This window comes from Crotalus tigris, unplaced genomic scaffold (genome assembly GCF_016545835.1).
Source record: "Crotalus tigris isolate CLP2741 ecotype Arizona unplaced genomic scaffold, ASM1654583v1 scf7180000017646.2482762, whole genome shotgun sequence".
NCBI lineage: Eukaryota > Metazoa > Chordata > Lepidosauria > Squamata > Viperidae > Crotalus > Crotalus tigris.
In genome coordinates, this window is record NW_024096538.1 from 368,135 (window position 1) to 385,528 (window position 17,394).

The following is a 17,394-nucleotide window of genomic DNA, read 5'->3' on the forward strand; positions in this document are numbered from 1 at the left end:
GATCAGTGGGGCAAGATCTCACGCTACTGATCTTGTGTGATCTCATGGTACTTTAGGGCTCTGTTCTCTGCAACAGAGCACAGAACTGAAGGTCGGGGACGCTTCCATGTGCCTCCAGAGGCTGGATCGGGAAGTCAGAGGCCTTTTCCAGGCCACTGCCACCCAGATCTGAGGCTGGGGGATGCTTCCATGTGCCTCTGGAGGCTGGATCGAGGTGGTGGAGACCTTTTCAATGTCGCTGCCACCTGCATCTGAAGCCAGGGGACGCTTCTGTGGCCTTCTGACGGCCCGATCCGGGCACTGGAGGCCTTCTCTGGGCTGCTGCCGCCTGGATCTAAGGCCAGGGGACACTTCCACGGTTCTCTGGCACCTAGAGAAGGCCTCCAGTGCCCATATCGGAGCACCAGAGGGCCATGGAAGCATCCTCTGGCATCAGATCCGGGTGGCAGCAGGAACAATAGCAGAGAGGAAACAGATCTTTTCAAGGAGAGTTCAGCATGGCAGGAAGGGAGGGGGAAGCATGAGGTATCTTTGTGGGTTGAGGAGGCCTTGGGGGCCTGTTCCATCACTAGGCCCTCCATGGCTTTCCCCACCCTGAGATACCTCATGTTCACTTAACAAGCCACATGTGTCTATAATGAGCAAGAGTGATCTCGTTTGAGGTATGAGATTCATTCCCAGAAGTTTTCGAGTTACAAGTGGAATGAGCAGGCTCCATTACATTTGTAACTTGAGGACTACCTGTATATGGTCATTAGAAGTCAAGCTTAACCCAAAGGCAACTTTACTTTTAATTACTTATACTTTTTTATTTAATTTATTTATGGAATTAAGACCGAAAAGAAACAATAACACAGGAAAATCAGGCAATTCATGCCACACAAAGATTTGAAATTCAACTTACACTCCACTTTTCACATTAACTGATCTTGTCACTAGGCCAAACCCTGCACATTCTAAATCAGGAATTTCTTGATTTATAACATCCAATACTTTTGCATTTTCCTCATCAGTTTCGAAAAGTGTTACTTCAGATTCCATAAAATCCTGCAATTTAAAAATTAAATTAGGAACATCTGTTACTACTAAAACTATTCTTCTGTTTGTAATCTTCAACTAGCCTGAACAGTGCCTAATAGTACAACTATTCTGGAATCAAGATGCTTTACATCTGCTAACTTAAAGAATGCTACAAAATCCAGGACCCATTATTCCTGGGGAATTGAAATTTCAAGGATCTTCAGGCCAGTTGGATTCACAAATTTGTGGCTGTTGCTGCGGTCAGCTGCAGTCACATGACTGTATTCCAATACTCCCTGCAAGTTTCCCACAAGCAAAAGCAATGGGGAAACTGGCAGGAAGTTGGAAGTCACTCCTGCTCCCACTGGTTTTTTTGCCCACCCATAGCCATTCTGTTTATCTGTTTAGGTAAGTAAATGCCGCTGAAAGGATGACCCAGAAGATCATGGGTTATGTAGTGCATCCACAAAATTCTTCAGCTAATAAATATAGAGATATTTTCCTCAAATTATTTGATTTGCTCTAGCCAAAATACTAGCATACATCAATTCAATATGCATATAATTTAATTCATTATTACAATGTTTAGACCCATCCAAAGTTAATATAAATTTGTCTATCCTGAGAAAGTTATAATAAACAAATGGCTACAATTATTTATAGCTGAATAGTGAAAGTTTAATAGTGCTGCTTTTCTACATCCAGTATATTTTTAATCTGTTTTCTTTTGTCATAGAATTTAAATAAAATACTCTGTAATATACCCCCACTTTCCTTAAAATGTTGAATAGTGCTTAAATGTTTGTCAACCCATTTGAATTTTTAATATGTATAAATATGATCTAAAACATGATCTATTCTTTACACAACTCCTAAAGCTAGATAAAGGGAATCCAAATAAACAAATGAGACAAAAACATTATATCTTGTTCATTTATATATTAAGGGAAATGATTCAAAGATACTTATTTGTGCGTGGCCAAAATTGTGAACATCTAGGATTATTAGTTCATTTGAAGAAGAGATTAGAATCAGATTTTCAATCAATGAGATGATTATTTGGTGTGAGTATGGGAGTATTTTGCCTTAAAGAACAGAATTCTGGGTCTTCACAATCAAAGTCTGATATTCACAGGTATGTGGAAGTGTCTTATGTTATGAAACTATTTCCAAAGAGTTTGGATTTTGGAAAGTATGGTTTGGGCCTGCTTTGTTGCTTCCAAATCAGGATTGTTTGCTTTCATTGATGAAACTAGGAATTCTAAATTGTTCCAGACAATTTTATAGAGTATGTGTGAAGTGAAACTCAGGAGAAAGTAGGTCAGACAGCAAGACCCAAAATACACAATTTATTCAACTAAAAAAGGTTTAAGTAGAAGAAAGATAATGTTTTAGAATGGCTAAGTCAAAGTCCTGACTGGTAGGGACTTCATGCAAGGAAGCCCACTAATATCCCTGTGTTGAAGCTGGTAAATTCAGGGATATTGAGAAATGAATGAAAATTCTTCCAAGCTAATGTGCAGGACCGATCAACAGTTTTTGGAAATGTTTAGTTTTAGTCATTGCTTCCCATGGTGTGTATACCAGTTACTGAAAACAAAGGTTCACATACTTTTGCCACACTCAAATATATAGTTCTGGATTATTTTCCTCAATAAATAACTTAATAGTAAGTAAAATTTTGACTGATTTGGTATTTATTTCCTTTATTGGAATCCAGAAACCAGAACTTTTATATGGAATTTTAAATATAAATATTACATTTTAAGTGATTTATTTAAAGATGTGCAAGTATCTTTATGTGCATAAGTTGATTTATGCACAAATGAGTATAATGATGTGATTGCAACATTTTATTATTACAAAAAACTGCATTTACAATTCTGCATTTACAGGGACTTAGTTCAGATATTTGAGAAATCCTTAGTAGGTTAGGTTTAGAGTGCAAATTCTTTATGGTTTGTAAGAAAAATCAGAGTGTCTCCCAAAAAAGTATATATAGCACAAATAACTAATTTTGTAAGGAATGTATCATGCATTAAACTATATTTTTCCTGAATTTTCTGCTGATTCTGTAACCAGGATATTCAAAAAATCATTTATTAAGAAACAACTTTCATTTCTACTCCACAGTTAAATGCTATGTGATTTTCCATGTCTGCAATCTAATCAAGAAAACTAGAAATATGCACACATTCACACTTTGACATAAGCCTAATGTGCAACTGAATGCACATTCATACCATGGACACAGTATATCTAAACAGCAGATTGAAGTTTGTACCTGAATGTGTGCATTACTGCAATTTATGTAAATTGGAGCACGGCTCATTCGTATGCCCTGTTTTACATATCATGTTATCAATATATACAATGTGGCTTAACTATCTTTTTGCACAACATCTTCCTTGGATCAGAAGCTTAGAATATAAGTTCATTTAGTACTAACTCAATCACTTGTCAGTACTGGTTACATTTTTAAAAATATCATAAATAAGTACTTCACTGCAGAGATACACGAACATTTTTAAATTCTAGAATTGGGACTCATTTTGCTTCAAAACAAAAATATCTTTTAAATGCAGCTGCTACAGCTGAATTTTTGGATTCTTAAAGGAACAGGCTGAGGTTAAGCTCTGGGAGAAACACTATCTGCAGTAGATGGATAATTGTGAAGGTTTATTTGGATATTCAGCAGTAAAGAGTAATGGATTGGTGGTGAGGTACTGATTAGGAATGTACACTGGAACTGAAATTTGGTCCCTAAAGTGTATTTAAAATAAGGTGCCAACAAAGCAAGCAAGCAAGCAATAAGGAACATAATATATAACATTTTTTCCCTACCTAGCAGATTTAGCTTTATTTGGATCAATCAAGTGTCAATCCATTGGTTGCACCAGGAATTAATTGATTGGCTTGTTGCCTGAGCCTGATGTCACAGGCTGAGAAAGTGTGATTGGTCCAAAGTCACCAAATCTGTTTTCATGCCTGACGTGATCTAGAACTCAATGTCTTCTATTCTGATACTTTAACCACTACACTCTAACAACAAAAACAGCAATGCAAAAACTCCTGACAAACTATTTTCTCTTTCTTTATTATGTGAATTCTTTTAATGGATGCTTTACAGGTTAAACAGTATGGACTTCAAGGTTCCATAAACATTTATCAGATGTATGTAAAAAAATGTTACCTTGGATACAATAAAAATGAGTAAAAACAGAGAAAGATGTGCTTTGCAAATTCAATACTAAAACTTTAAAGTATTTTTTCACTTCCTCAGTCTTATTGAATTGACATTTATTTATTTAGTGTATGACATATCATACATGAAATTGAACAGACAATAACAGCTCTTAATTTACTAATACATGTTCAATTCCAATTAGATGGAGAAATAAAATGTTGAAAGAATATTGGCTTAAAGAATGAATTAAATACTTACAGCTTGCAAAAATCTAACAGAGAGCAAAACACTGCTGATTCCACCCCATGATTGCCAGTGTTCATATTCTCCCTCCTCTAGCAAGTATTGCCGGCCTTTATATCGTTCCTTGTCATAAGCAACCCATCTACAATGTTGATAACACAAATTTGACAAAGTTAGAGAATGAATGAATATTACAAATGTATCGATAAGTATTAAAGCATATCATTTGGCACTTCTCCTCTATGGCATAAATTTAGTAGCTTCAATTATAGGAGGCAAAACACATGATTCTCTATAACCTTTACCCTATCCTTAATCCAAGCAATTCAGAATAATCCACTGCAGTATATTCTATTAGAATTTCACTGCAATATTATTATACACGTAGTTAGACCATTTATCTGTTGACAAATCAATTCTACCTTTGGCAAAGTAAGTCTGGGGCTGGAGCAGTTGGCTCATATTTTGAGCAAAAACAACCCCCCTTCAGGTTAAATAGCAAGGAAAGAATTTGCTGAATTATTTGAATTTCAGTTTTCCTTGGGGACTGAGTACCTGTATGCTTCCATTTGTGGAATTCAGGGAAAATTCTCTAAAATATAATATTGTTTGTTACATATCTAATTTAGGATCTATCACTGCTTATAGTTTATTGGACTGAGAACAATTAAGCTTCCGATATTTGGTTTTACAGTACATATATTTGGATTCTGATTCTAGAAGACATTTTATGTGCTGAATTCTCTTCAATGACTTGTGAATACTATATATTTAATCTTCTCTGCAAGAAGTAATTAATGCCTTTCTATAAATAATTAAATTTTACTCCTATAGTAAGTTTAAACTCAAAATTTATTTTTTTGAATGTATAAAGTAAATATTAATACACAGAGTATATAAAGGATGTTAATACATAGAGTTGGGCCCCTAAAGATCATTCCTTATTCTTGAAAAAGTTTTTTCCAATAATTTTATTAAGGATTATATTATATAAGTAAAATGTATACAACTACAAAATAAAGATTTTTTTTCTACACTGAAGAAAATAAAAAAGTAAAAAAACAAAGAAAAATAAAAAAGAAAAATACAAAAAGAAAAAAAACCACCCCTTCATCCCCAGCCAGTATAATCAACATTAAGAACGTATCACTATATCTTAAAATAAAACCAAACATATCTTAATTCTACATCTTCCCCTAGTTTCTACAAACCCATTTCTAAAACCTCATCATTCCCTATTAAGCAGAAAAGTCCAATAAGGCTTATCAGAATGACAACAAAAGTATTACAAATTTTATCTACTATATCCAATCTGAAGCCATCCTTTTTCTTTAAATAAATCTCCCTTTTCTTCAAATAATAAAAATTCAGTCTCATTCAAAAATAATTAAACATCACCAAAAATATTCAGTGTCATCCAGTCTTAATCAAGAAGCCATTAAATATTGCCCCAAATAACAGCTTCTAATTTTAACCTTGATCCAATAGATTAATTTTGTATTCTTTTTTGTTTCTGCATTATGTCTTTAAAATCCTATAAGAAACTTATAGCATCTGCTTGCTTATGCTGTTTCTGGAAGTTTTTTATTCATCTTTTCAAGCCTTCCTTATACTTTCAACTTAGCAATTCCATCAAACACCTCTTGTACAGGTAGTCCTTGACTTAACAGCAGTTCATTTAGTGACCATTCAAAGTTACAACAGCACTGAAAATAGTTACTTATGACCATTTTTCACACTTATGACCATTGCAGCATTCCATGATTATGTGGTTTACATTCAGATGTTTGACAACTGGTTCATATTTATGATGGTTGCAGTGTCCCGGGGTCATGTGACCATCTTTTGAGAACTTCTGACAAGCAAGGTCAATGGGGAAGCCAGATTCACTTTACAACTGTGTTACTAATTCAACAACTGCAATGATTAACTTAACAAATGTGGCAAGAAAAGTTATAAAATGGGACAAAACTCAAATTAACAAATTTCTCACTTAGCAACATAAATTCTGAGATCAATTGTGGTCATAAATCAAGGAATACCTGTAATTCTACTATAAGGAAATAATCCAAATCACTGATATGGTTTATTATTTGTATTTCTTTTTCACATTTTGAGTCATCATCTTTCATGTGTAAATCCATTATTTCCATCTCCTTCTTGTAAACTGTGATTTTTAAATTCTACCTGTAGTTTTATTCAATGAAACTTGATCTGCTTTAGTTACACCAGTTGATGGTAATAAAGAGTTAAATAATTCAAAAACCTCCAGTTGCTATGAGTCAAATGTTTTTTTAAAAATAGCCATCTGGTGCCCACTAATGTCTAATCTTCAAATCTTTTCATCATAATGTAGAGTGTAAACAGGTTTTTTTTTATAGGGTTTTTTCCATCAACATCAAAATCTTAAATCAAATCCATCTGGGTACCAAATCTGTATGAAACTTTCCAAAACAATAATCATCCTCTTGCTGTATATTCCCCAAAATAAAATCTTTAAACTTATAAACTTATGAGGCTCACCCAGTGATTTCAATAAAATTTTCCATTCTGAAGGTTTTAGTCTTTATAATCAAAGAATAAAAAAGGAGTCCAAAATGGTTAAGAGGTGAAGCAGTCAAACTTAAGAGTCCATATAAGTGGCATTATTGGCTATATGCACAATGGAATCCCACAATTCTCAGCTGATTGCCATCCCCTCACAAATATGCAGCTACCGTATATGGAATACATGTGAGTAATCTGACAATCTGTCTTTAACTCCAGAGAGATTAGCTGCCTGATTTCTGTAACTGGATGTTTTCTTGACCACAATACATTCGTCTCTTTTAGAGAAATATCAGTTTGCCATTTGGCTCACCAGAAGTGTGCTTTCTCTTGAGAAGAATTCAGTCCAAATTTTTGAGATTTATTCTTCAAGCACCTCACTATGTTCTGAATATGGTGCATTGCTGTAAATCTGGACTATTTAAAATAGAAACTTCTGCCAGGATTTTCATTTTCTCCTATACCTATAGGTTTAAGCATTCCTTTTTTTTCAGCCAGTTTAGCCCCTTTAATTATGACTGATAACTTTTAATCGTCCTGGTGCCAAGCAATACATGTCAGACTGCATGGCTTTTCATGGCTGGACATAACCTTGATAGGCTATGATTGCACACTATATGATCTCAAACAATGGGTCTTCATTTAGAGTTCAAGCAAATTTATCAGTTGTACCTAGAAAAATGTTCTGAAGTCACTCTTCACATCTTCTCCAGCCACCAGACATCTTAGCTACATAATATTTCCAAGATTTACAGGGGTTTAATCTTGGCTATATTCAACAGATATTACTGAAGGGATCTATTTAAGATCCCTTTTTACAGAGATTGTCCATGTGATGGAAGAATAGTTAGATTAATAGAGTGTGAGGAAGTGGTGTTGAAACTGTTGTCTGCTCTTTTCAATAGAAGCTGTAGTCATGCAAACATCTTCTGTCAGGCAATTGTCCATTCCACCAGAGGCATTCAAGCTGGTATTCCAACTGCCTGGATAATTGTGCCACACCTTTGTGTTTTCAAGGACATGCTGATATCCAGAGGCAGACTCATCCCACCTAGTCTTTTGAATGCTAAGACAGAGTAAGAAGAGGGGTAGGTTTAATAGGAATGATAGCAGATGGCATGCAGATAAGGAAGTGGAGATGAGGGTCTGGAGACTGGCAGTTACCGGTATTACAAATAGGCAAGAGGATTTTCATTGAATTGCTAGAATTACAAGATATTGTAATCAGCATATTCTGGTGGGAGTCCTACCTGGAGTTTGAAATTTTTCCTGGAGCTCAGCAACAACTAGAAAAGGAGCAACCACCTCATCCCAACAAGTACAGGGATATTTGGGAAAAGGCAATGGTTATATATTACCATAAAGACTCTGAGACTTTAGTTTGAACTGAGTACTAAAAGAATAATTATTAAAGGATTGAATATCAAAGATATAGTTATGTGGCAAAGTCACCTTGCAAAGTCATAGAAATGTGGAGTTGACCCAGAGCAATAACCTATTGTTGGGGAAGGTGTGTTGCAATAAAGCATGTGTATAGATTTGCCAGCCCTTAGAGAGCAAAGAACCCTCAAATGGAACACATTATTTTGTATTATCCCCAATACATAGAGGCTTGCCAGGAATTACCTGCATTCTTCACTGAACATCGTGGTCATTCTGACTTGTTTTATCTTGTTACTATCAGATCAATCTGATTTTATTTCTTTGTCCAAAGCTAAGTATTACTCTGTAGTTTGTACAATACGTTGTAGTACTTCTAATCCTTCTTCGATATTTTAGAACAATTATTATTTTCTTTTTTTATCCTAATTGTGATTTTCTTGTCTTATTTGTTGATTTATGACCAGAGGAAAAATGATTGATTGAGCTATTTTCTATTAATTTTTCAAAACAGCAAAAAATGGTTCAAAGGTTTGCTATATACATGACATATCTTTATTAAAATAATGCTTTAGAATGGATTCAGACTATGCACTCATGGAGAGATACATTCATTACCAACAAATGAGCAAGAAAATAATCAAGGAAAACTACATGCAAAATAGAGTTAATTTATAATATTTGATTATTAAGCTGGCTCGCTCCCTCTCTCTTTGTATATGAATGCATAACAAGAAACCATTTTAAAGCATCTTTTAATAAAGATGTGCGATTTACATAGCAAATCTTGGAACCATATTTTGCTGTTTTGACAAATATGAAGGCATATTCCCAGCTCAAGCAGTTTTATGACTTGGGAGTGACATACGTAAATTATTCCCATTACACTTCACAGAAAAGGAATAAATTAAGGGAGAATAAACCAAGGAATGGCAGACTTATTTATAGTTGTAGTTAACTTTAGCCACAGCCTATATTTTATTTTCCTACTGTCAGCTCACATACAGTAAGATAAACATACTATCAATACAAAATATTGAGTTTTAAAAATTCTCTAGGGAAGCCCTCTTCCACATTCTGAAGCTCCTGAGAATTTGTTTGATAAGAATTAGAGTTGGTTTTTTTTTTTTAAATGATGGTACTTGCACTTAGCTTTTTCACTGATAACTATCAACTAATACATTTATAAAAGCTTCTGATTAGCAAGTTAAGATTCTTAGAGTGGACTGGTGTGGGCTTTTATCTGTTTTAATGAAATACTGTTCTTTTTTACTGATTTAATTTCCAGTGGACAGGTATTTACATATTTTAATATTCTTAATAGTCTGTTAATAACAAAATTATACTTACATTCCACCAATGACACATATTGATCCAATTCCCTGGAAAGTATCAGCATTTTCAAAAAGTATTGGAATGCAATCAGTATTTTCATAAAGTTTTTTACACCATCCTCCAAAGTGTGGTCTTTCATATATTATCATCTGCAGAAAATAAGAAAATTGGTCTTTTAAAATATACTTCTTATTCTCTGTTTATTTAGTAGATTGAAAAAACTTTAATTATAAAAGGCGAAAGAATTATACAATTTGAAGAAACTGCAAGGCCTGTCTGATCAGCAGCTTCAGCTGAGCATTCCATACTTATGATTTCAACCAGAGTTTCTTAAGAGACATTCCCATTGGAAAAAGGGCAAACAAGAATATTTTTGTTGGAATAATTCCCTCTGCAGAACTGCCCCCTCAAATCTTTATTTTTGATTTTCCTAAATGTCTGAAGAGAGTTTTAAAGGGAAAGTGTGGATAGAATAGTAAGATTGGTTTAGTCAACACATATCTACTACAATTAGTACTTCTAAAATAAATCTTAAAAAATTAATGGTAAAGAAGACCAATTTGTTTTCTTTCACCCAAATAAATTCCACTCCCTAAAAGGATACTGCGCTTACCATAGTATTCGTAGGCATCTGCACTTTTAGGCCACCCTAAAGTACAAAATAAAATAAGAAATATGAAAACATACTTCCATATTAATACATAGTATATAGTTAATATGTATTGATTCTAAGATACTTAATCAATCAATCAATGAGTCATTCTTTACATTTTTTCTATTTACATTTATTGTGTTTTAGGAAACTGGATTGATTTCATGAGTAAAAAAGCTTCATTAGCATCACGGCTGACTAAATTAATTTGTTCTCTAATAGAGGGCAGATATCCCTAGGATTATTATTATTATTTTTTAGTTTCTAATTCATAGCATCAAAAGAAACTTTAGAGTTACTAAATACTAAATATTAAATACTTATAAGGGTTGATACGGTTCCAGATATGACTGTTATATAAGCATACAGATATAAGCATACAGCCGAGGTGGCGCAGCAGTTAGAGTGCAGTACTGCAGGCCACTTTAGCTGACTGTGTTCAGCAGGTCAGCGGTTCAAATCTCACCGGCTCAAGGTTGACTCAGCCTTCCATCCTTCCGGGGTAGGTAAAATGAGGACCCAGATTGTTGGGGGCAATGTAAATATATATATATATATATATATATATATGCTTGCACTTAAAGCGGTATATAAGTCTCATAAATAAATAAATAAATAAATAAATACAACTACTTGTTTTCAAGGCAACAAATTACTGTACCCATTAATTTGGATGGTTGGAAGAAAATTTTGAGAATGTAGTCCTCTACATCTTTACCTGAGTAGTAGGCAACCAACAGCCATGTCTGGCTTCAGTTTTGTTTGCAATAACAATTTCAATTTAGTCAAATTGTACCTGAGATTTTCTAGTCTAATCAAGATAAACTGAGCTAAACTGGTTAGAAGCCAGGGAGGTCTATATTTTATTACCAATTTTACTAAGGGAAAATTGGTACTTCTTAAGAACCATGAATGCAAAATTTATAGTGACACAATACTCTTTTCTTGATATTTTTAGGGAGGGAGGAAACTGAAAGTGGCAAAATATATTCATACAGGTTATAAAGAAATATATTAGTACCAATCCAAACTAATTTTGCAGATATAGATTTCTACTATAGCAAAATCACTTCTGAGCACCTCCTGGGAATATTAATAGAGACATGGACTGATCTATAATAATAAGAGTATCAAGCCACTCTGACTTTTTCAATCTTGATTTAGCAGATAGCATCCTATAATTAAAGCTGATAATGACAATTATTTATTTTTTCTTTGGTATTTCTGACTTAGTAATATCTTCCGAGTCAAACATAATTCCCTTTGTTAAGTCACTGGAAGTTTAATTTTAACAGACACAGATCCTTCATCAAAAGGTTAATTGTTTATTTCTGAACTCATAATAATATGGCAAAATAAATACGAATTTTCAAGAATGGGCACATTCAGACCTAGACTCAAAATTACTAAAAGACAGAATGGACTGTAGCAAATTAAATTGATTATGGGCATTAATATCACCTTACCATTTTCAATGGTCGAAGAGATTTTACATCAGTGGCTGAAAGTTTACATGGGCTTTGATTTTCTTCTAATATTGTTTTTTCTCCTTTGTAATCAGTATCTGAATAAGCAAGCCATCTATTAAAATGAAGAATTAGTCTATTAACATGGTAATTAATGTGCAACTTTATTCATATATCTTGGATTAGCGCTCATTATTCAAGGAGCATATGATCTTTCAAAATATGATATTTTATTTTACTATCATAGATTATAGTCACATCACATAAATAGACAACATTTTTTAATGCATGGGTACATTTGGAATTTAAAAAGTATGGAAGTTTTAAAATTTGGCAATATGATAGGTTTTGCTAGCATCCATTTACCAAAAGCAAACTAAAAAAATTGCTCTTAGTTGCTCTCTTCCTCTCCAAATGTTTTCTACCATCTGGTTTTACTTTTTGCCTTTTTCTTTGCAAGTGAAGATATTTCTAAAGAACAATTATGGAATCCTAATGGGGCAATCTTTAAATAATAGTCTGATAGCTTCTGATTTTTGTTTTTTTAATTAGAAGAATCTAAAAAGAAGGATCACCAAATAATTTCCTCTATTCAGTGTTAGAAGAATATCTATTATTTTAAAAGGTACTGGAACATGGGTACAATTGAGTTACAATTAGAAATGATGATATAAAATTTGAGATAATTTCAAAAGAGAGCAGAAAATTTTCAGATTCAAAATAATGAAATAAATATTTCACCTTTTTCTGACAACATTACTTGTTACACATACAAGTATCATAGGCATATACTAGATATAAAAGTTCTAACATTAAAACTTAATTTCAGTAAAACATTTCATTTTATAGTATTTTGATAACTTCACAAAGTCTAGGAAAGCTGTTATTTGATAAATAGAACTGTATCTTGTGGATAATAACCTTCTGATAAAGATAAATTTAATTTTATGAAAATTTTCCCTTGAAGGCATTGCAAGATAACAATTATTTTGCTTACTTTTTGCATGATGAACAAATAGCTATTGTTAACCTTTATTTATATAAATTTAAATAAATATTTACTTACGCTCCTGCTTTCACAGAGATGATAGGATTTTCAACTTCCAATTCATCTAAATTGGCTATGCCAGCCTGAATGCAGATTGGAAAATGACCTGTACTATTCTGTGAGCAAATTTCAATTTCAGGAATACTACAATCCTATGAAGCAAATTAAACCAGAATAAAACAAATCAGATAAGAAATATTATATACATGTGGACATTAGCCCTCTCTGCCTGTCAGTTTTACAGGAAGACTGGCTAAATGAGCTAAACTTACTTTATTGTAAGATTACATTAACAGAACCTTGGAAGTCTGAAAGTACATTTCTCTCTTTATTAATATTGATAAAATTAGCATTAAAAATGTGCAAAAATGAAATATTTCCATACTTCCTCTTAAAATAGTTGAAGAATTTAATTAGGTTAATTAAAGGTACGTCTTAGAATAGGATGTACCTTTGCATAAATACACATCTAAGCATTCATAAATAGGATTGTATTCACAGATTTTAAGAACTTTTTTATGACAATAACTTCTTCATTGTTATTAAATGTATCACTTGTTTTGTTTTCTTACTCTCAAAAAGAAAAGAAACAATACTTCTGTTTATTGTTAAGATAACCCCAAATTGCTAAATAACTTAACTTGCTTGTAGCACTACATTTCAGTTATTATTGTGAATTTATTTTATTTAAAGTTGATATGGTCATCTGAATTTATTTTATTTAAAGTTGATATGGTCATCTGAAGTTTCTCTTTAGTAGAAATTTTGAGAGGCTGCCTCATATTTTAAGAACCAATTTATTTTTTTCAGAAATTTGGCATTTTAAAAAAAAGCAAAGGTAGTATTTTATGGTTATACTTTAATTCACAACTTTTAAAATACTTTTTGGATTGTTTAGAGTTAATAAAGCTAGGGAAAAAAGCAAATTGAGAGCTGAATTTAAATGCCTGCAATTTGTTCTCATATGAAATCTACGAGTAAAGAAAAAATTCAACATTAGCTACTCACTTCCCCCTTTTCAACAATATTTTTGCTATTTTTATGGCTCTATTTTGCTGTATTTGATACCATTTGACCACATAAGCAGCACAATACGCAGTCAAATCTCATGTACATAGTATGTTCTAGTTTAGCATTCTTCAATTATCAAACATTAAACAAATGATAATACAGTGGTGTTTATAACCTTTGACCTCATTCTACCATTGTCATTATAATGTCACTCATGCACATTTTTAAAAGACTGGTAAACGTTTGTTTTGATAATAAGCAAAATAAAATATGATGATTAAAGCTTGATATAGGAAAGACAAATCTGGGACACAGAAGTAATTACAAGAGTTACCAAAACCCAAAAGGAAAATAGTTGAATCTTTGATAATTTCAACTATAATGCTCTAGGCAGAGAAACAAATAAAACATTGAGGAAAGATAAAGTAGAGTGACAGGGAAATATATATATAAGGATACCCATTTGGTAACCACTAGTAACATCTGATTTTCATAACAATAAAGTATTCATTATAATTGTTGTACCTTCATTATATGCCTGATGGAACCAATTGTGATTTTTTCTTGAGCTTTCTCTCTGTGAAGATTCAAGATGTCAGTCAGCATCCTTTGTCCTTCTTCTAGAACATATTTCTGACCTTCAAATGTTGGTTTCTCATATAAAATCCAGCTATATTAATGAATATATCAATATCAATATGCCACTCACATTGCAAGCACAGCACCAATACTAATAAGGATCCACGTTTACAGTGATAATTATTTGCAGCCTCTCACATGTGTAGAATGAACACACATGCACACTGATGTATAATATGAGCAATGGCTTTTCCAGCAAGAAATTTCTATTGCACGCTACTACAAGAAGAAATATCTGCCACTTAGCTACATTATTTTCATTTGTTAAACATATATGCCCTATTTTTAAAGATTTTTAAAAATCAATATAAAAAAATTGCAAGCCAATCTTTTTTCTTTTAGTTTCATATGGATGTTTAATTTCCCCAACATACCATTTTTAAATACTTTAGCTTGTCATTCAGAACTGGCAGGGGAATATATATTGTTTTTCTAATGTTCGAATAATATATGTTGGCAACAATGATCACACAAAAAATTTCATTCTAAATAATACAATAGAAGTAAATGATCTAGTGCTTGTCACTTAAACATTTTCTATACTTTGACTACTTCTAATATTGCTTAGGAAGCTTACATAATTGCTTCTTATGAAAAGTATTGTATAAATTGTTTATACTTGTCATTTGACTTTACAACAGTGATTCTTTCTTCCTAATTCACCTCACATATTTGTTGTAAAAAACTGGAAGCAGGATCATTATATATGCTGCCTTGAGTTGTGTAAAATAAAGGTGCTATATAAAACTAACAATAAATATTATTTATTTTCTGATATCACAAAGACTGTCTGGAAATTACTTTAAACTATTTTTCCTGAACATTAAACCATAATGTTTTCACATCTATGTATGATTATTAATTGAGATGTTATGTCTCTAGTCTTATTCCTAATAAAATATATTTTCTTTGTTTTCTGTTTTTTTGCAGTGGATATATTCTTTTAATTACCAACAAATATAGATTTCTGAAAAGTATACATTTACTTGCTTATCTTGTGTTTCAGTCTTCTTAAAGTTCTGACAAAATAGTCAAACTGAAAATGCAAATTATTACTAATAAATATTATATGGCCAAAATTACAGTGAATAAATTTTGCATAGTGTGTTGTCTTTTTTTTAGTTCCACATACATCTATTATCAACATTGTCATGATATTAGTCAATTGTGATTCCTGCTATAAGATATATTTTTCTTACCATCCTCTAACAACTCTGATTGATGCTTCTTTTGAAAATACCCAGATGGTAGCATCTACCACATCACGATAAATTTCTACTGGTAGTTTATTTGTGTTCCCATGAAAATCACAAATAAGCATCTGCAATGACATGCAATTGTTTAAAGCAAACTTAGTACATTCATTTTCTATTCCTCTTATATCAGTTATACTATGTTTTTGGCACAAACATAACTTATTTGCATGACATAATCATTAAGCTAGGTTTGATGATTTGAATTTTATGGGTCTAGGCCAGGCTAACTTATCTAGGTCTTAAAATGAAACCATCACAAGAAGACTGTCTCAAAATTATTAACCTCTTTACTACATTCCATTGTTGCAGCAGACAACTATGCTACTTATATCAAGGAAAATACAGACATCCTTTCCGCACTCGTCACTCATATATTCCACACTTTTGAGAAATGTTTATGACAAAGCAAACAATACTGAAATCTTATTGTCTTACATAAAATCACACTCACTTTTCCGGGTCTTGGACTGCACTTGAGTCTGACCCTATCAACAGGGCACTATAATCAGAAAAAAAGAAATAATTTTAATACTACAATAATCCAACAAAAAATATTTTAAGATATTGATGAAGCAAAACTTAGCATTTTTAAATAAAAGTCTATAAATATGCTAACAAGCCAGTTCTGAAAATCTTAAAGACAAAAGTCTTTAAGATTACTCATAGAATACATTTTGTGACTTCATTAAAAACTATCAACAGTGTATTCTGAGTGAGTTCTTACAATTTCTATTAAAATATAAAAGGCTATGTACAGTACTACTTTTCTCATATTATTCATCAGATGAAGATATCAACTATTATGTTTTAAGCAGATTTGGAAATGTGAGCATATGTGCTAATTTATCAAACATTATTGCAAGAAACAGAACTATTATACCAGCCTGCCTGATATCAAAAGTGATGGTGGCGTTTCAGCTAAGAATGTTCACTCTTCTCCATTTACAACTCATTTATGAAATAACTTTTCCTCATATCCCACCTAAAACTCCAGGAGAAAAAAATAGTAAAGGAGAATAGTATTTTTCAATTCAAATTCTGCTAAAAAATTGTGCTTTCTTTCATTTCATCTGCCTAGTATATTTTAGACGAGTGGTTCTCAACCTTTTTAATGCCGCGACCCCCAACCGGTCGTAAGTCGAGGACTACTCAACTGGTGCAGTACCATTTGCAGAATGGGACTTTTGGTGGGCTCAGCAGGGCAGAGACAGCCTGGACAATTCCTATTGGCTTTTGAAAGCCAATAGAATTAGACTCTATTCAAGAGAGTCTATTCTATTGGCTTTCAAAAGCCAATAGAATAAAAGGAAGTAGCACAGCTAAGGAAAAGGGAGAAAAAAATGGCGGACTGCGTTGTATGGCGACCCCTGTGAAATGATTGTTCGACCCCAAATGGGGTCCCGACCCACAGGTTGAGAACCACTGTTTTAGACTGTACAATATACAGACTGTATATTGGCTACAGTACATTGAAAGAGTTATGTACCAAATTATCACAGTGAATTAAGCAGAATCAATAGATTCAGCATTTTTTTTATATGGGAAATTTATCACCATAATATATTTAGCCTAAAGATGTGTGTACATAAGAAATGAAATGTATAAATTAG

At 32.6% G+C, this 17,394-nt stretch overlaps 1 protein-coding gene across 2 annotated transcripts in view; it reads right to left on the reverse strand.

The window, feature by feature from the left end:
* CRYBG3 (crystallin beta-gamma domain containing 3) overlaps positions 1 to 17,394 on the reverse strand; it is a 60,630-nt gene that overhangs the window by 19,825 nt on the left and 23,411 nt on the right. For both annotated transcript variants that reach the window (XM_039335679.1, XM_039335678.1), the window contains exons 5-13: positions 16,236 to 16,283; positions 15,728 to 15,849; positions 14,415 to 14,559; positions 12,897 to 13,030; positions 11,831 to 11,945; positions 10,326 to 10,361; positions 9,728 to 9,861; positions 4,466 to 4,592; positions 905 to 1,047 (exon numbers count right to left, since the gene is read on the reverse strand). In XM_039335679.1, coding sequence (XP_039191613.1) covers positions 905 to 1,047; positions 4,466 to 4,592; positions 9,728 to 9,861; positions 10,326 to 10,361; positions 11,831 to 11,945; positions 12,897 to 13,030; positions 14,415 to 14,559; positions 15,728 to 15,849; positions 16,236 to 16,283 — 1,004 coding nt within the window. The remainder of the gene's footprint in view (positions 1 to 904; positions 1,048 to 4,465; positions 4,593 to 9,727; positions 9,862 to 10,325; positions 10,362 to 11,830; positions 11,946 to 12,896; positions 13,031 to 14,414; positions 14,560 to 15,727; positions 15,850 to 16,235; positions 16,284 to 17,394) is intronic.